At 44.3% G+C, this 20,888-nt stretch overlaps 1 protein-coding gene across 2 annotated transcripts in view; it reads right to left on the bottom strand.

The window, feature by feature from the left end:
* Positions 1-20,349, bottom strand: part of PRKCH (protein kinase C eta) — a 227,910-nt gene extending 207,561 nt beyond the window's left edge. Inside the window, exon 1 of one of the 2 annotated variants that reach the window (XM_033952506.1) lies at positions 19,115-20,349. In XM_033952506.1, the coding sequence (XP_033808397.1) occupies positions 19,115-19,474 (360 nt within the window). In that variant the 5' untranslated portion in view covers positions 19,475-20,349. The remainder of the gene's footprint in view (positions 1-19,114) is intronic. The other variant, XM_033952505.1, reaches the window with a different exon arrangement.
* Positions 20,350-20,888: the final 539 nt, after the last annotated feature.

Here is a 20,888-nt window from a genome sequence, read left to right as displayed (position 1 = left end):
ACACCTGGAATGCGCTTCCAGAGGGCGCGATAGGACAGGTATTGGAGTTCAAGAAGGGACTGGACACTTTTCTGAAGGAAAAGGGGATAGAAGGGTATAGATAGAGGGTTACTATACAGGTCCTGGACCTGATGGGCCGCCGCGTGAGTGAACTGCTGGGCATGATGGACCTCTGGTCTGACCCAGCAGAAGCACTGATCTATGGGGAACGTTTGAAGAATTCAAGCTACAGCTAAATTTTTGTTTTTTTGAAAGTGTGCCCGCTAGTGGGATGTGCCTTCTAGTGGGATGTTCTCCGGTGAGATATGAATGATATTTTGTGAGTGGAGTTTTTTTATGCCTGTGATAGTCTGAATAACATACACACCTCAATGCCCCCCCTCTCTTCTTATCTAGTTATTCTTTTAAACAAACTATCAGGGCTTCAGACATGCCATTTGGTCACCACACATTTTTTCATGGCTGCCAAATATTTCTTACTGGCTATGGCTTCTTCACTAGCCCCTCTCAATATATTTTCCGTGTTTTTTTATTTTTATGTATATATTTTTTGAAATGTTTTTTTAAATGCCTAATATTAATACCAATAACTTAATTTTTGTTATAAAAACTTATATTAAATGTTTTCATTTCTTGTTTATCTTATCGCATCGGGAAAGGGACCTGTCACATGTTTCGCCGTCAGGCTGCTTCAAGAAAAAGTCCCCCCTTTACAAATTTTTCTGCACCATCCCGAGCCGCATAGCAGTTACTAGTGATAGTCTGAAGGCAGCTTGACACAATCCTAATGAAAATGGCTGCAGATAACTTTTGAGGCTTTTTCTCCACTGTTGTTGAAGATACCACATACTCCTTAGGATGCTCTCAGTTTCGGCATAGTAACTTTCAGAGACTAACTTTGTAACAGTCTCATAAAGCTTCCATGGGAAGTCTCAGCAGCCATTATGATTAGGGTTGCCAGATTTCCTCTTTGAAGAAAAAAAGGATGCCTGGCCCTGCCCCGTTCCGACCCCAGTCCTGCCCTATCCTGCCTCCTGCTCTGCCCCGTTCCTTCCCCAGCCTCGCATCACCCCCCTCTCCCCCGGAACCTCCCCGAGCTCAAAGTATGCATTTAGAAGCCTTCGCGGACGTCAACGAAATGACATCACATGCATGTACGCGTATGACATCATCATGGTGACGGCCGCGTATGCGCAACGGCTTCCAGACGCGGCGTCTGAGCTCAGGATTTCCAAAACTCAGACAAACTGCCGGGTTTTGGAAATCCCTCCGGGCGCCCGGAGAGTCCTCTAAAAAGAGGACATGTCCGGGTTTTCCCAGACATATGGTAATCCTAATTATGACAGAGTAGCAGCACGGAGCAAGAAAGTGAGGTTTCCTTCTGACCCTGAGAATACCACTAGACCACTAGGCCTTCCTAAGATAAGAGAAAGGGATTGGAACTTGTATACCACCTTTTCATAGTTATACAACCATACTCAAAGTGGTTTACATACAGGACCTTCAGGCATTTTCCCTATCTGTCCTGGTGGGCTCAGTGTCTATCTAATGAACTTGGGGCAGTGGAGGATTAAGTGACTTGCCCAGGGTCACAGGGAGCAGCGCGGGATTTGAACCCACAACCTCAGGGTGCTGAGGCTGTAGCTTTAACTACTATGCTACACTCTTCTCTAAGGTAGGCCTGGGGAGGGCCTGTGGGTGCGACGGGAAGAAGTGATTGCAGGGAAGGAGGAGACGTCATGAGAGGGGGGGGTCTAAGGAGCGGGACTTTTTTGGTTGATTGGGAGAGGAGGAAATTTCATTTATGGTTTCAGTTTCTGCTGAAACCAAGCAGCCAGCTTTGGGTTGCAGATTCAGTTTCAGCAGAAGTTCCTGGGCTTGTTGGGCTCTAATCCAGATAGTGTCGTATATCAGCTTTTTCAATAAGATATCCAGATAGCAGTGATATTCACTGACAGTATTCAAACGGCTATCTGGATATTTTCTGGCTCCACCCAGGCTCTGCCCTTGGACCGCCCTGGTATTATCTGCATAGCACCAGCATGGTTTGCAATTATTTTTCAAGGCATTATCTGATAATGACACTGAAATTAGAGCCTGACCCTAGTGAGCTGTATGTTTCCTGATAACAGGTAATGTTAACCAGATAAATGCCTTTAAATTGCTTGCTTTAAATTTCCTGCTTTATAATTGTGTGTAGTGGTGTAACGAGGGTAGGAGGTGCCCAGGGCAGTGGTATCCTGCTCCCATGCCCTCCTCTTCCCCCCCCCTCCCATTCTTTCCTCATCCCCTAAGCCACACTCACACCCTCCCTTCCCCCCTTACCTCTTTTAAATCTTCCGCCAGCGTGAGCAGCTTTTCCAGCCTGCTGCTCATGCCGGCATTGGCTTTACCTCTGATGTCACTTCCTGACCAAACAACCAGGAAGTGATTTAAGAGGGAAGCCAGACTGGTGTGAGCAGCAGGCGAAGATTTAAAGAGGTACAAGGTAGGGAAGGGAGGATGTGAGCGTGGCATGGGGAGGACAGAGAAGTGCTGGCCCTCTCCTCCCACCAAGATAGTGCCCAAGGCAGTCCACACCTCCCGCCTACCCCCCCCTTTTTTTTTTTTTTTTTTACTATGCCTCCGATTGTGTAGTTAAGACGGGTCATGAAAATAAAGAGCAGTGATAGTCTGCTAATGGCATTACATGTTATTTGCAGAGATTGCCTGCCCCAAACATTAAGATATGTTTTTCAAAACACAAGCTACTGCTTGGATGCGTGCGAGAGCGCCTGTTTTGAGCTGGCAAATGTGGGTAGGCAGATTCAAAAGGAAGGTAGAGTACAGTACAATCTAAGACACAAGAAACTGCCAGGAAGGGAACAGCAAAGTTGGGACATGTGGAAAAAGCTTTCATCAAAAGTACTCCTCTCATCTGTTATAAATGCTGAAAAGGTTTTTAAAATTACCCCATGATATATGTACACTGCTTGTAGATGTAGTCAGATGCATCCATGAGACATTATTAAGGTTGGTAAAATCCACTGCTTATTTCTAGGTTAAATAGTATAAAATTTGGTTTACTCCTTTGGGATCTTGCCAAGTACCGTACTTGTGATCTGGATTGGCTACTGTTAGAAACAGGATATTGGGCTTGATGGGCCTTCGGTCTGTCCCAGTATGGCAACTCTTATCACTTGGGCATAACAGGGGTGGAATAGTGACAAATGCAAGCATTGTATAGTTTCAAGTTTTATTACCGTTTGATGAATCGCTTATACAAACTTTCTAAGCGATGAACAATTTAAAAAGCCACTAATTAGTGGTCTCACAGATAATTGGGTATAAAAGACAACATACAAATTAAATAAACCGACTAACATTTTTGCAGTCAGATTAAAGACAGACATGATTAAAGAGGGAAAGGGGGGAAAAGTTACAAATTCATTTTATATTGAAAAATTACATAAAAAGGAAAAAACGAGAGGGAGGGAAGGGGGTTAATATCTTTGTAACAAAATATGAAGGGTCCAAAATAAAACATATTAAATATTAAAAGCTACTTGAAACAAAAAAGTTTTCAAAAATTTTTTAAAAGAGGTAAGATCTTTTTCAGTTCTGATATAATGTGGCAGTGAATTCCACAATTTAGGAGCCATAAAAAAAAATAAAAATTAAATTGAATCAGGTTGGGCAGACTGGATGGACCATTCGGGTCTTTATCTGCCGTCATCTACTATGTTACAATGTTATGTTACTATAACAGAAAACAAGTCACTTCTTCTTGTGCCAACGATTTTCAAAGAGGGAACCGTTAATAAATTTAAAGAAGATGATCGAAGAGAGCGAGGGGCATTGTAAGGAATAATCATTCTTGTCATAAATTGTGGTTCATTGAAGGTTAGAACTTTGAATACTAAAAATAGTATCTTAAAGTTAATACGGTGGGAAATAGGAAGCCAGTGTGATTTAATCATTAGTGGTGTAACATGATCATATTTTTCCGCATTATGAATAAGTTTTATTGTGGTATTTTGGATTATCTGAAACATATATTATGCAGGTACATATGTAGTCTGCAGAGTGCATGTACTGGTGCTAGCATTGTTTTACATGGAGTCACAAAATCCACGCTGGGGTCATGACCTGTTTGGACTCTCCATAGGTGTATCATTATTCTGTACCTCCGCCAGGGTCATAATTTTGTTTGGCTGCAAATATGGGGTCAGTGTCACAAAATGACGGATAAGCACTGTCTTAAGGGGTAATTTTAAAATGGCATTTGCCTGGCTAGACAGAAATAGCTTTTACGTTATGTGTGTATTGCACTAACGGTCTGTTTTATCTTATGTTAATTATCTGTGTGTAGCCAAACAAGGAAACCAGTAAGGTCACTAGAGCATCTCTGTGCTTTTCCACCCATGACTGAAAGTGCTTCAGCAGCAATTCATTCTATCCATGTGCCTGGCAAAGAGCGCAATTGCCCCCATATCCACTGGAGTATATAATTTAGAAGTGGCTCCCTCCCTACTGAAAACTCTCACTGGTAGAACTGCTGCCTCTGCACCCAGAGGTTGTGCTCCTTGTGACCCTGGGCAAGTCACTTAATCCTCCAGCGCCCACCGTTTTGAATGTCAGCTTTGAAATGCCAAAGCCACAAAAAGGCAGTATACAAAGTCCCTATTCTCTTTTCCAAGAAGGTGAGTCCCTTTTTAAACAGGGTCAAGTGATATATTGTAAACTGCTTTGGGTGAATCTCTTCATGAAAATAAGCGGTTAATAAATCCCAATCCCACTATATAAGTATGAAAAGTGCTCCATAGCCTTCTTATCTGCTCCTTGTGACCCTGGGCAAGTCACTTAATCTCCCCATTGCCCTAGGTACATTAGATAGATTGTGAGCCCACTGGGACAGACAGGGAAACATGCTTGAGTACCTGAAAAAAATTCATGTAAACCGTTCTGAGCTCCCCTGGGAGAACATATAGAAAATTGAATGAATGAATAAATACATAAATTAGATAAGGTATTTATAAGATGGAAAGGGTATTTGCATTGCAACAGGGTAATTATAATAACTTTAAAAAGATTTGGGGACCATTGACGATTTATTCTAATGATCAGACATCTTAAACACCAAAATATTGAATAAGATAAGGGGGTGGGATTTTGAAGGAATATAACTGACAATTGTTATTAATTGGTATATGGGAGGGAGGGGGGCTTCTTATATAAGAATTTATTTGAAGTAACATAAATTGGTATCTGGGAGGGTGGGATGGGTTTCTTTATATAATTATTTATTTGGAATAATATAAATAAGAATGTCAAGTGATGATTTAAGGTCTTTCTGAATGATTGTTGTACACTTGTAATTTTTTGAAAATGAATAAAGATATTAAAAAAAAAAAAAAAAAAAAAAAAAGATAAGGTATTTTTGGAGGGGGGTTTGGGGGGGGGATGTTCCTGCTGGGAGGCAGAGTGAATAGCCAGACATACTTGAGATCCCTCCTTCAATATCTATAATAAACCATTAAAACCGTATCTACTAAATTAACTGAACAGTCAGTGCCTTTTGAACTTTTTCTCTACCGGATGTCAACAGCGTCTGATTCACCAGACCGCAGAGAGTGGAACAGTGAGAGAATGACACTGGGACAGAATTTGTCCCCATTCCCATGGTTAACTGTGGGAAACCATCCCCATGTCATTCTTTAAAGAAAGAGGGAAAATTCAGAGTACGAACTGGCAAAGCCACTGACCCACAAGTCTTGCAATGAAGAATGCTGGTGTAGGAGGACACAGGATGGTTTCCCGCGGGGACGAGGACAAATTCTGTCCCCGTGTCATTCTTTATTTTCTGGTCAATATTTTTGTCCCAAATGGTATCCGTAACTAGGGATCTAGGCGAACAGGGATGGAGGTTCATGATTTCCCTAATGAATATGCATAAGATCTATTAGCATACAATGAAAGCAGTGCATGCAAATAGATCTCATGCATATTTATTGGGGAAATCCTGAAAACCCGACTGGATTGCGGCCCTAGAGGAGGCACTTTGACAACCCTGCTCTAAGTGGTTTCAATTAAATTAACATTCATAAGTACATCAGCTCATTCTCCACATACAATCATCATTACATAAATAATTGTAGAACTGCTCATTATAACAAGGAATACCGAGTTTACATATTTTATTTAACATTATGATGGTAGTTTTAGGTTTAAGACCGGATGATATGGGAGTAACATTTATTTTTCAAGTATAAATTACAAATGGGACTTCTAAAATGTTCACTATTGTGTGTGGGGGTGGGGGAGGGGGGTTAAGCCATTAAAATAAACCACAATCTCCAAACTCTTGGGGAACCTCAGAACGGTAGACAGCTGTGCTAATCGCTTCACCAGTCCATGCAAAACAGTCCCACATTTTTTTTTTTTGTATTTTAAAATTGCACTTAAACGCTGGGTTTTACTAAACGGTGGCAGAGGTTTCTACTGTGGCCCATGGCAGAAATCCCTAATGCCGTTTAGTAAAAGGAGGAAATGTGGAATTGTACTGACGTGTATGTCTACAGAGAGACACACCAAGGGGTCCTTTTACTAAGGCACGCTTTAGCAGGCGCTAAAACGGGCTGGCGCATCTTAGAAAAAGGACCCCCAAGTTTACAATGCATACTGAGGAACAGGGCTGCTAAGACACATTTGAACATGCAAGAACAAACTGAAAATAATCATTTTTACTTCTGATTGCATACCATGCTCTCCCCCCCCCCCAAAAAAAAATAAGAATCACTCATGTATGTATAATGTTAGTGTTAGATCTTGGTGCTGTCAATTGAATCAGACAGGCACCTTTCTGCAGACTGGAATATACACAGCACGGTTCACAAAATCAATATCTGGTCTGCTCGAAGGTCATTTGTTATTTAAAATTGGACTTACAGGCTGCTTTCCCAAAAGGTTTCCAATGTCTATGAACAATACTATTGCAATTTAATGCTGCACAGCTCAGCATTTAGCACCTGTAAAACTTGTCACATTACATTTAAGTTGAATTCGTTTAGTCGGCTCACTTTCCTCTACATCAGAGATTTCAAAACAGACAGAACAAACCCCTAGCTCTGTTCACTATAATGAAACCTTTGGGGGCAATTCTATAAAGTTCACCAAAAGATAGTATGCTGCATCTCAGTGTAATTTTCTTATCTTGACCCTATGAGGGTCAAGATAAGAAAATTGGGTCATTAGGGCATAGACAGGGGGTGGGTAAGCAGAGTGGGCAGACTTGATGGGCTGTAGCCCTTTTCTGCCGTCATCTTCTATGTTTCTATGTTTAGGTGTGAATTCTATAACAGCATCTGACACCCAGATTCCATTATAGAATGCTAGATTAAGTTGGCGTTTATGTGCTAATATTTCGATGTGCCCGCTTTCACCGTCTCAGTGGAAATTACAATTAAGAGAAACTGCCAGCTCCTCTCTTCTGCACAGCTGCATTATGATCTGTTGCAAATCAAAAAATGGGAAGCAGAAGAAAAACAACGAAGGTGACTGATTGGTGTTCAATCTCGTTTATTGAATTAAAAGACTCGGCACGAGTGAGAGGTGTGGACTGAAGGAAGCGACAGTGGAGTGTTATTAATTGCCGCTCCTTTCCACTTCCATACACTTATTGTTCTAATCATTCAGTGTACACAGAATTAACAATTGAAGACTGAATAGTCACACAAACGTTATCTCGTCATACAGTCAGACTCTTGAGGCAGGCCCGCTTAGGGCCGAAACACAATCGTGTCGAGTCTTTTTAATTCAATAAACGAGACTGAACACCGATCAGTCACCTTTGTTGTTTTTTTTTCTGCTTTCACATCCCGTGAAGGTAGAATTTGCACATTGAGCAACAAGTTCTAACAACCAACAATTTTTGATCCCAGTATTAGCAATGCATTTCTGTACAGAGCATACAAAAAAAAATCACACTTCCCCCCTGGCAACTTTGATCAACTCGGCCCGAACCGCTTGTTATTTTGTTTAACTGTTGTGATCCACTTGTAATTCTGTTTAATTGATGTGAACCGCCTAGAACTCTTCTGGGTATGGCGGTATACAAGAATAAAGTTATTATTATTATTATTATTATAGCGATTTAGTTTGATTTATATTTTTCTAGTTTAATTTTGTTTCAAAGTCGGGTTGGCTCAGTATTTTTGTGAGCAACCACGTAACGACCATGTTATATGCTTGAGCGATTGCTCATGTGCTCCACTTAGAGGGAATATAGATTGGCACTTCATTTTAGCCTCCACAAAAGGGGCACACTTTGTACTAATTCCATAACAGCTTAGAGGCACACCTAAACCATTATAGAATACTAATGCAAAGCTGCTTTGGTACGTCAGATGGTACGTGTGCCTACATGTGACTGGTCAATTGATGGCATAAGTAGGTGTCTTTAAGTACGCCATTCAATATGTGAAACTGATAGCATATTTCACCTGGAAACACATACATAACAGGCCTTTGCTCTGCCCTTGTCTCTGCCCCCAGACAGAGAGAAAGAGATAACGGTTACTGTGGATGGGCAGATTAGATGGGCCATTTGGTCTTTATCTGTCATCATGTTTCTATAAGGGCCTGGGATAGGCACATGGGTATCTCTCAGAGAGAGAAAGAGATAATAGTTACTGCGGATGGGAAGACTAGATGGGCCATTTGGCCTTTATCTGCCATCATGTTTCTATGTTTCTAGGTGATTTAGGAACGCTCTGACCGATATTCAAAGTGATTTAAAATCGATTGTCTGTGGCTAACCACAAATATTCAGCAACCCTTAACTGGATAGTGCTGCTTAATATCCATGATTAGTGCCTAAGCTAAAACCGGGCAGTCTAGGGCGGAATCGACATTTATGCAGTTCAGATTAAATAGTTAAGTGCTAAATGCAATATTCAACTGCACAAGTGTCTGGATTTTAAAATGCAAATGCCCCAGAAATGGCCCAGCGGATGAATACTGGCCAGACTGTTTATAGAATAGAGCCTGGCACTTGTGTGACTGTCAATTATTGGCATCAATTATATGCTAAGAGGGGCATAATCAAAAGAAACGTCTTAAGTTCATTTTGGGCCTAAGTCGCCCAAAGTCGGACATGGGAAAAGGTCCATTTTTGAAAAATACGTCCAACATATTTTTCCCCAAAAATAGTCTAAATGTACATCCAGCCGTCTGATCGTCCAGACCGCTAAGTCGTCCATCTTTATACCCCATTTTCGTCCAAAAATTCGTCCCAAGTCAAAATAGCCTAGAAAAAACCTTTTGGACATGGGCAGGGTCAGCAAAGTGATGGACTGGACACCTAAACATTGCACCAGAGTAGTAGGGTACCTTACAGGGCACTGCTGTGAACTTCACAAAAAGGGTGCCACATATACATCTCACTACAACCTTATAGGTCATGGTGAGCCCCCCAGAACTGACTAGACCCACCTGTCTATCACCCCAATAGCCCTTATGGCTGCAGGTGCCACTTATATGGCAGTACAAAAAGGTTTGGGGTTTTTTTTGGGGATGCACATGTTTTACCATGAATGCAGTGATTAGAGTGGCTTATGGGCCTGGGTCCTCCTCTCCATGGTTCACTAATCCCAAGACCACTTGTGCAGTTCTACTAGGCTTTCCTATGCCAGGTGCTGATGTTCTGGAGGCAGATATGTAAAGTTGTTATTATGATTTTTATGGGGGGGGTGTCAGTGATCACTGGGGCAGTGTATGAGGGTCTGTACTTTGTGTCTGCAGTGCTTATCTGGTCTCTTTGGATATCTTCTTGTGATTTAGACCTGGTTTTAGAAGGCCTAAGTCACAACGTCCAAGTTCCATCTAGGCAGTGTTGTAAAACTTTCGGTAATACATGCAGTACGACTAAGTCTAGGACGGCCCACGTCCCGCCCTCGACACTCCTCCTGAAACGCCCCTTTTAGCTCTGGGCATACTGAAGCACTGTGAAGGCCTAAGTCATTTTTAGATACATCTAAAACCCGGTTCGATTATCGGCACTTGGACGACTTGTGTTACTGATCGTCCAAGTGCCAATTTAGTCCGGTATTTCCATTTCGATTATGAGCCCCTTAGGCACTACTAGGAAGCGAGGAATAGCCTAGCGGTAGAGCTGCTGTCTCAGCACCCTTAGTTTGTGGGATTGATCTCAGCGCTGCTCCTTTTGACCCTGGGCAAGTCACTAAATCCTCCATTGCCCCATGTACAAAATAAATACCTGTACAGACAGTCCCTGCTTTACGAACATCCAACTTACATCAGACTCATACTTATGAACACAAGGACTGCCTGTACTTACGACCTATGTAACTTACGATGGTTCAACTTTACGACACGTTTCCCCCATCTTCCATCCCAGCCCATACTATTTTTTACCCCTCCCCGTGTACCTTTTCCCTGGTGGTCCAGTGGTGTATCCTGCACTGAACCCCCCCTGCTGATGTCAACCGTCAGAAGCCAACAGCGCTCCCGGGCTGGCATGCGCAGGAGCGAGCTTTTGGAACTCCCACCCCGCCCTGCTCACTGAAACACTGCCGCCAGTTCTCACGGGACTTGCGATTCTCGCAGCACTGAAACACTGCCGCGAGAACCACAAGTCCGAAAGCTCGCTCCTGCGTGCGCCAGTACGGGTGCGCTGCTGGCTTCCGACGGCTGACATCAGCAGGAGGGGCTCAGTGCAGGATGCACCGCTGGACCACCAGGGAAAAGGTACGTGGAGAGGGGTAAAAAATAGTGATCCCTAGTAACTGTTCATATTGTATCACCCTATAACTCAGTATAACATCCTGTATCTGATTGTAAACATCCTGTAACTGTACTCTTGTTAATATCTTGTACCTTACTGTAATCACCCCAGTACCCACTCACCTTGTATTTTCCTGTATCTTACTGTAAACAACATCCTGTAATTGTCCTCTTGTTACTATCTTGTACCCTTTGTAAACACCCCAGTACCCTGTATTTCATTGTAAACATACTGTAACTGTTTATCGTGTTATTATTTCGTACCTTATTGTATCACCCAGTACCTGCTCACTTTGTATTATCCTGTATCCTTCTGTTAACACTGTACTCTCTCTAGACACGACTTCACTGTAAACCGCTTCGAACTTAGGGTATAGCGGTATATAAGAAATAAAATTATTATTATTATTATTACTGTATACAGTACTGTATTAACAAAGGACGACTTACGTCCAGATCAACTTATGACCTATCAGTCGGAACCGATTGAGGTTGTAAGTCGACGAGTACCTGTAGTTGAAAAGGCATTCTCCATCCCTTCCCACCACCCTAGCCCATTTACCTTTTCTTCAAGTTGCCGGCAGCGACTCCCACACGCTACCACTGCTGACGCAGAAGCCTTCTCTCTACCACAAATGCAAACGCATCAGAGGGAAAGATTCCGGGTCAGCCACGCCAGCATGTGGGAACTGCTGCTGGCCACCTGAAGAAACGGTAAACATATGGGGGGGTGAGATGGGAGAGTCAGAATCTGCTGCACAGGCTGTGGAGAGAGGGAGAGAGAGACGGAGGGAGGGAGGGAGAGAGAGAGCGGGAAAGAGACTACTGCATGGGCTGGGGGAAGGAGGGATAGAAAGAGGCTGTTTACTGTACATATATACACAAATACTGTACAGTACTAGGGGACATTCAAAGTTATAGTGAAATACTTTGAAACCAATAGGAGGAAATATTTTTTCACTCAGAGAATAGTTAAGTTCTGGAACGTGTTGCCAGAGGTTGTGATAAGAGCAGTTAACTTAGCTTGTTTTCAGAAGGGTTTGGACAATTTCCTGGAGGAAATGTCCTTAGTCTGTTATTGAGAAAGACATGGGGAAAGCCACTGCTTGTCCTGGATCGGTAGCGTGGAATGTTGCTACTCTTTGGGTTTTTGGCTACTAGGCTAGATGGACCATTGGTCTGACTCAGTAAAACTATTCTTATGTTCTTACATACAGATTCTCACATGATCTGAGTCACATACAAATCTGACTTAAGAACAGTTTCAGCAATGGAATTCATTCTTAACCCAGGGACTGCCTGTATACTGTACATGTAAACCACTCTGAATGTGTAACCACAGAAAGGCAGTTTAAAAGTGCCATCCCCTTTCCCTAGTCTATAAACTAGGCACAGCATGGTGCCTAATTTTATACACCTGGGCAGAGGTAATGGGGAAGAGGGGTGCAAAGGACAGACAATGCGACCGATGTTGGACAAGGTAAAAGGGAAGTAGAGTAGGAAAGGTAATGGACACAGAGAGCATAAATGGTGAAGAGCAAGGAAAAAAAAGGAAAGGAAGTGGTGAAGAGGAAGGGGGAAAAAAGAAAAGGAAGTGGTGAAGAGCAAGGGGAAAAAAAGGAAAGGAAGTGGTGAAGAGTAAGGGGAAAGGAAGGGGTAAAGAGCAAGGGGGGAAAAAAAGGAAAGGAAGCGGTGAAGAGCAAGGGGGGAAAAAGAAAAGGAAGTGGTGAAGAGTAAGGGGAAAGGAAGGGGTAAAGAGCAAGGGGGGAAAAAAAGGAAAGGAAGTGGTGAAGAGCAAGGGGGAAAAAAAGGAAAGGAAGTGGTGAAGAGCAAGGGGGAAAAAAAGGAAAGGAAGTGGTGAAGAGCAAGGGGGAAAAAAAGGAAAGGAAGTGGTGAAGAGTAAGGGGGGAAAAAGGAAAGGAAGTGGTGAAGAGTAAGGGGGGAAAAAAAGGAAAGGAAGTGGTGAAGAGCAAGGGGGAAAAAAAGGAAAGGAAGTGGTGAAGAGCAAGGGGGGGAAAAAAAGGAAAGGAAGTGGTGAAGAGCAAGGGGGGAGAAAAAGGAAAGGAAGTGGTGAAGAGCAAGGGGGGAAAAAAAAGGTATACTACACAACTCAAGGTTTACCTAGAGCAGGGGTGTCAAAGTCAGTCTGCAAGGGCTGCAATCCAGTCAAGTTTTCAAGATTTCCCCAATGAGTACGCATGAGATCTTTTGCATGCACTGCTTTCAATGCATATTCATTGGGAAAATCCTGAAAACCTGACTGGCCAGGTTTTCAGGATATCCACAATGAACATACATGAGAGATTTGCATACCAAGAAGGCAGTGCAGGCAAATCTCTCTCATGCATATTCATTATGGATATCCTGAAAACCTGACCTGCCAGTAGATCTCGAGGACCGGACTTGGGCAGCCCTGTTGTACAGCCTTGGGTAAGGACAAAAAAAACAACAACAACCCAACAGCTCTGCAGTGAAAATACGGTGAACAAAAGACAAAGGAAGGTACTGCAGACAGGTGTACAAGATGCAGGCAAAGTTTATTTTAAACAAACAAACAGATCGTTGCGTACAAATAGGCCACTTTATATAAAATATGGGACCCAACACAGTCCGTGTTTCGAACAACACATCTTCTTCAGGGGACCCATAAAGTGGTAGTAACAAAGGAGCAGCAGAAGGCCTCAGTTCTTCAGCAGTGCATTATCACCGCCTAAGTAAACAACATACAAATCAGGCATTTGTTGTGTGTCCTTTGTTACCACCACATTATGGGACCCCTGAAGAAGACGTGTTGTTCTAAACACAGACCGTTTGGGGTCCCATATTTTCTATAAAGCAGCCTTGGGTAAGCCACTACCATTCTGAAATATAGTACCTGTTAGGCAGGCTTAACTGGGAACAGATCCTATCCTATTTACAGCAATTTAACTGCACAGACCAAGCAGGCAAGCAGACACAAAACTGGGGACCAGGGGTGAAAAGTCTTTTTTTTTTTTTCACCAGTTTAGCAACTGGGCAAGGCCTGGACTGGGGATGGAGCACTAAGGCCCAAATTCTGTAACTGGCGCCTATTTCGGAGGCGCCCAACTAGACAGGTGCCTATCTAAATTGATTTACAAGATCAATTAAGCTTTTTAATCAGCAATCATTGAAACTTAGGCGCCTGTCAAGAAAGCGTGATTCTGTAATAAGGCGCCTCAAAAAATTTAGGCGGCCTTCAAAAAACATGGGCGCCATGCGCGTTAGGCGTGGGCGTGTCAGGTGCCTTGTTGCAGAATCGCCTCTCTTAAGCGTGCTTGAACGCTCACATAGGCTCCTAATTTTTAGTTGTGCCTAGAGCTGGCCTATTTATTGGGCGCTTCCAAAATAGGTGCCGCTGAGCACAATTCATTAAACAGCAACCCAATTTTACTTGAATCGCGCTAAACAGTGCCTATATCGGCACCTAACGTTTGGGCGCTTCTTATAGAATTTGCTCTTCGGGTTTTAGTTTGTCAGCAGGAGGTAGTTGTTCCTTTGAAAACTAAACGCAAAGTTATTTTTCTTCACTTTCCTTTCATTTCATAGTATCCAGGCGCTTAGACGGGCTATAAAGTAGCGATTGTTTTGTTTTTCTGGCAGTAGCATCCATTCCTTTACTTGCCTTTGGGGCAAAATCATTGTATTGTGAAGCAATGTCTGCTCATCTTGGCCTTGACTTTCGTCTTGTAGTGCTTCTCGGAAGCGCAATATAAAGGGTTGCGCAAGCGATGTGGCCGCACAGGGTGCAACATGGAGAGGTGTGCCGATTGCTCCCAGCCCACCATCTCCTCTCATTGGTGGAAAAGGGGGTGGGGCAACTCGAGCTTGGAATGGTGCCGACTCTTAGTAACATTCAATAACTCTTGGACAATCGATGTCTTACTAACCTCCAAAGAACTGTCTTAGAGACCGTGCATTATTAGTTCTCATTCAGTAACATAATGCAGCAATTAATGCATGCAGTAAAATAAATAGCACTACCCTATCAAGATACATTTCAGCCTGATTCACTTAATAATAAGAAGTGCCGGGCTATAGGGAGGTGGGGTGTTGGAAGAGGGTGGGGCTGGGATATTGGGATTGGGGGATACATGCTGTATAGTTCTTCAACGACTGTTATTTTTTTTTTTTACTGTATTTATTATGGGGCTCATAATCAAAAGAGAGAAACATAAAACAGACCCCCATACACTATCCCAGTGATCAATGACCCACCCCCACCCCATAAAAATTTTAATCACAACTTTAAAATTCAGCCTCCAGACCATCATCACCTGGCCACCTGGAATAAGAAAGCCTAGTCGTCCAGCACAGAGGCAGCTTAAGTCGTCTTGGGGTGGGTCAGTAGAGTGGGCAGACTTGATGGGCTATAGCCCTTTTCTGCCGTCATGTTTCTATGTTTCTATGTTTCTATGTTTGGGGGTGGGTTGCTGCATTGATACTTAAACATGTGCACTGCCCTATACACCCCCAAAACCCTTTTGTACTGGCATATAAGTGGCTCCTGCAGCCATAAGGGCTATTGGGGTGGTAGATAAGTGGGTCTAGGGGATTCTGGAGGTGGTTTGGGGGGCTCACCGTCACCTATAAGGGAGCTGTAGTGAGGAGAAGCCATGGCACCCTTTTTGTGAAGTTCACAGCAGTGCCCTGTAAGGTACCCCATTATTTAGGTGCCATGTCTGGGTGTTCAGTCCATCACTTTGCAGACCCCTCCCACGTCCAACAGGGCTTGTTCTAGGCGTTTTGGACTAGGACGGAAAGTTGGACAAAAATGTGGTATAAAGATGGACGATTTAGTGGCTTGGATGATCAGATCAGCAGGACGTATAATTAGACGGTTTTCAAAACAAAAAAAAAGTTGGTCGTATCTTTCAAAAATGTGTCAAGCTGTTTTTTACTTTGGACGACTTGCGAGATGGACGTAAACGGACTTGGACGTCCCTTTTGATTATGACCCTCCACCTGTTTTATCTGGCTTGTTCAATAAAAAATTGTTTCAAAGTAATAATAATAAGAATAATAATAATTGTTTCAAAGTAATAATAATTGTTTCAAAGTAATAATAATAAGAAGTGCAATTCTTAACGATATCTGGGTCATTTGAAAATTATCCGTTTTTCCTGCAGGTAAAAGTGCATGCTGATCATTCTTGGAGTTTGTGTAGCTGTCAGGATATATCATTTGGCTTCGCCTGCAGCTGCTTTTTGCTGCCCTACAAGCTGCCGACCCAGGCTAGATTCACTAAGCAAACCGATCGTGTATCGATCAGTCTGCGACCTCTTTGCAACCCAATTTTACTCCGACCTGATTCACTTACCTCTCCTCCGATCCCTGCATGCAAATGAGGGGAACGGCATTCAAAGTAGGCAAGAAGCGATTCACTACAGAAATCTTGCAAACTGACTAGGCTGGCTGATCAACAGAAGTGACTGCTGAGGACCAGTCGCTGAGGTCCTTTCCGACTGCCCTGCCTTTTGCCGCCCTGCTCTCTGACCCGGTCTCCTGCCTTGTCTCAGCCCCGATCTCCTGCCTGCCCCGATCTCATGCCATGCCCCGAATCTCTCATGCCTGATGCCACGATTTGCCGCCCTGCTTTTGTCCCCAATCTCTCCTGCCTGCCGCCCTGACTCACCACCCTGCTCTTGCCCCGAATCTCTCCTGCTGCCCCCAACTCTCCTGCCCTTTGCCGCACTGCGAGCCTGTGGTTTTAACCCGCGGGTTTAAAGCGGGTTAAAACCATGGGCTCGCTGGGCTAGTAAAAGGTTAAAAAAAAAAAGTTGCATCTCTAGACAGCTCTTAGACGGAGGTTAGTGAATCTAGCCCTTTGTTTGCCTAATGGTTGGCAAAACTCTGACTGCCTTCAATGACTTTTCAGGAGCCTATCAGCACACTCTTTCAAGCATGGGGCTTCCTGATAGGTCCATTTAGCACAATTGCGGAGGGATTCTTATTATGTGCGGCATATCACTGCAGGTGTTTACTAGTTTTAACTCCATTAATTTGGATCTTACCTTGGGAACCAAAGAGATGTAAGGCCCCACCACAGTTAATAATAATAATAATAATATTAATAATAACTTTATTCTTCTATATCGCCACAATCTTGCGACTTCTAGGTGGTTTACAATCAAGAGTGCTGGACATTCAGCGAAATACAATATGTAGATATTCAGAGGAAATACAGAGTTCAGAGACCTCAGGAGGCAATAGTATAGAAATACAATTTGCTGAGCGAAAATGTAATAGAACTGAGACTTCCAAGTTGGTACACACTCAGGGCCGGATTCTCTAATATTGCTGGTAAAATCCGAAATGATGCCATAGTGGCCGTAAGTCTAGCGATTCAAAAAAGGTTGAGTCATTCTCAAAGAACCGTGCATACAAATGAGGTTCGCCAAATTTACACGCGATCAGTCAATGGTGGTTGCAATCGGCACATGCAGAATAGTCCACACAAGAGATGCATGGGTGGAAAGGAGGGTCAGAGAACTACAGCACTACTGGATGGAAGGGAGGGGAAGTGCAATTGTAAACTTTCAACAAACGTGTATAAGACATGCCTCCAGTATGCGCCTTTAATGCACACACTCGAGACGCATGCTTTTGCAATTTTTTTCCTATATTGCTATAATTTACTAGTCTGTTGTTTTTAAAAAAAAACCTTTTATCATGAGCCACAGCCAGAAACACACACCCAAGACGCGCTTTTCACAGAACTGGCACCACCAGACCAGCCGGTAATTTTTGGCCATTGAAAGCCGGTGCTTCGTTTGGAGAATCACGTGGCAATGATAGAGAATCATTGTTTAAATATTAATGAGCCCATTTTACTACCATTTTAATAGTAATGACCTCGCTGTACTACATTTGCATGACAGAGTCGAAGGCTGCTAGGAAGCTCGGAAAAGACCACGGTGAGCTGTTCTGATAAATCAGGCGGAAAAATACTGGCAAGTTAAGCTGGCTGAAATCGGTTTAGCAGCCATCGTTAAAGGCACGGTGAGTTTTGAGAATCCAGCGCTCAGTTCCAATGGTATTTGCTGGCAACGAGCAGCGGCAGCAATCATTTTACAAAACTACTAGGGCTGCTCCTCCTTCCGTATTCGCGATGGTTAGGGGAGGAACATGACCGTGAATACGGAAAATCCGCAAATAACTTTTTATGTTATTTGTGGGGGTTTTTTGGAACAGCCATCCTTTAATATATTAAAATCGCGAATAATAGCAGCGATTGTGAAAGCCGAGAAGCCAGCGTTTTTCTCTGTGCACGCTGGGAAGCAGCGATTTTCAGGGTGAAAGCTTGTAAGCGTCAAACTTTTTATCGGTACAGCACTTTACTCATGATGTAATTTGGGGGGGGGGAGGAGTCTGCTTGTGAAAAATCGTGTATAAGCGAAACCACGAGTGCTGAAACCACTAATACGGAGGGAGAAGTGTATGCTGTGAAAACTGAAAGGCTGTTTATAGCTATTCTGCATGCTTTTTTTACCCCCACGCCCCTTTTTTTACTAGGCCTTGGTAGAGGTTTCTACCACGGCCTGGAGCGCTAAATGATCCGATGCTGCTCTGACGCTCATAGAATTGGAGCATTTAGCACTCCAGGCCACGGTAGAAACCTCTAATGCAGCTTAATAAAAAAAAGGGCCTTAAAGTCTCATTTGTAATTTATCAATATTTATTTTGCATTTCTTACCTTTTCATTACTTCTTTAATTTAGGGCTGCATTTTGATTAAAATTTGCAATTGTGATTAATTATGCAATTAATTGTGCACTTGAAAAGGCGCCTTATTTATTTTTGTTCCCACTGCAGCTCCTTGTGACTCTGGGCAATGGAGGATTAAGGGCCCCTTTTATCAAGGTGCGCTAGAGGTTTTTAGCGCGCGCTAAATGCTAACGCGCCCAATATATTCTATGGATGCATTAGCATTTAGCGCACGTGCTAAATCGTCTAGCACGCCTTAGTAAAAGACCCCCCATAGTATTATGAGCATCAGAGCACTTCCCTGGCTGGCCTGCGCTAAAAACCTCTACCACAGCTTCAGAAAAGAGGGGTAGGGAGGGATGTGAGAAAAGAATGCCTTGAAAGCAGGTGATGCAACTTATAAAACTGCTGCAAGAGAAGTATTAATAACCACAGCATCTCTGTGCCATGAGGGAAGGGTGCAGACTCTCCAAGGAAGCACAGCCAGAGTTTCATATAATAATGCCTATAAAAGCCTGATTTATTGAGATCCCCTCCCCCCACCCAGACACTATTAATAAATCTGGCCCTAGAGGTGCTACTAAAAAAAGGTACTGCGCGCTACTCACCCATCCTTCAAAAACGTCCGACGCGTCGACGCTCTTGAGCAAATCCTTAAAGGGAATGGCGCAGTTGGCCACGAAGTCATCGTAGCCTATGGGGGTGTCGTGGAAGACGGCCAGCTCCACTTTGTGGCCGTCCGTGACCTCGAAGCTGAAGCCCTCGTTGTAGGTGGGCTTGTTGGTCTTGTGCTTGATGCTGGTCTGCCCGACGCGGCACTCGTCCACGTTGACTATGATGTAGGGGTCCAGCAGGTTGGAGTCCTTCTTCAGCACCGAGTGCCTCAGGGACCAGCGGGTGGGCTTCAGCCCCACCGCCTCCCCGATCTTCAGCTTCACGTAGCCGTTGAACCTCATGGTCCCGGCCATGGCAAAAAGCCGGGGGGGGGGGGATCAGAAGCGCGAAGCAGAGAGCAGCGAGGCGCGATGCTTTACGCTCGATCGGCACCTGCTGCCCCCCTCCCCTCCCCCCTCAGACCAGCAGAACGAGCCCGATGCTCACCATACCTTGCCTGGAGTCTGTCCCTCCCTCCCCAAAACTCTTGCCAACTCCCTGCTTGCTATTTCCGATGTTACCGGAGGACGGATCAGCCTCCCCTAGCGCGAGGTACGAAGCACTAGGGGAAACCCACGCGTGGGCTCCGGCCAAGGATCGCAGGGGAACGGGCTGCGGTCGTGGACCATCCCCCTCCCCCCCCCCCCCCCCGCCCCCAGCAGGAGCGGAGGCAGCGCAACCCAGGAAGCCGGCTGAAAACTTGCAGGCTGGGAAAGTTTCCTGTCACAGCAGCGCCTTCTTTTGTGCACTCGAAAAGTCAGCTCGGGCTCTGCTCAGATTTCTTCCCCTTCGGGACCCAGGCAAAAAGCGAAAAGGCAGGTAAGACGGGTGGGCGGGGCGCGGCATGTGAAGTGTTAAAGGGGGAGGAGTCAGCGGGCCGACTGGCCGGATTCCACTTCACCTGCGCGAGCCGCGCTTACCTCGCGCGACGGGCGAAAAAACAACAACAACCCACCCTTGCGGTTGGAGAGAGAGGAAAGGGCTTCGGCGGGGCCCATCCTACCCCGGTAGGTGTCCTGCGAAATTCCAGATGTGGCGACCGAAATGTTTCCGTCCAGGCAGGAAGCGTTCGTCTCCAAGCACAACAGAGACCTATTTTCACTGCAAATACTGGCCGGGTGCCACGCACAAACGCCTCATTGTTCTCATTGCAGCCGCTGTACGGGGGTGGCGTGGACTTAACGTCAGACCGCACACAGGCATGCCAAAAGAAAGTTTAAAAAAAAACGCCCTGCTGACGGACCTTTGAACTGCGATCGCGGAGGAAATTGCATCCAAGACAATTGACAGCACGGCATAGTTAATAGGTGGAAGTGCAGTAATTAGGCATGCATTTATTTATTGATTTTTATAGGCTTCAAACTTCCATCAATTGTGTCTGACCTCCGTTTGAAATTACAGAGCCCTGTATACTTCCTAACTCCGGCAGCCTTTTAATCCCCTGTAGGGCTCCCTTCCACTCTATCTGATTCTCTGCGGCAGAACTGAGCGGGTTTTAGGGCCCGATGCTCTAAACTCAGCTTAGCGATCGACGCTAAACCAGATCTTACTGGTTTAGCGTCCAAGCATTTTACTTACGGATGCACTAAATTAGGGTTACCATATGGCTCCGGGTTTTACTTCCATTGAAAGCAATGGCAGTAAAATCCATAAGACAACAGGCAAACCCAAATGCAAGGGAGACAAAGCATAAACTGCAAAGGGAAAATCTCCCCAACCCCCAAGGAA

The sequence above is a fragment of the Geotrypetes seraphini genome, chromosome 7 (genome assembly GCF_902459505.1).
Source record: "Geotrypetes seraphini chromosome 7, aGeoSer1.1, whole genome shotgun sequence".
NCBI classification, from domain to species: domain Eukaryota; kingdom Metazoa; phylum Chordata; class Amphibia; order Gymnophiona; family Dermophiidae; genus Geotrypetes; species Geotrypetes seraphini.
Note: the sequence above shows the minus strand (reverse complement) of the source record. Positions and strands in the feature narration are given on the sequence as shown.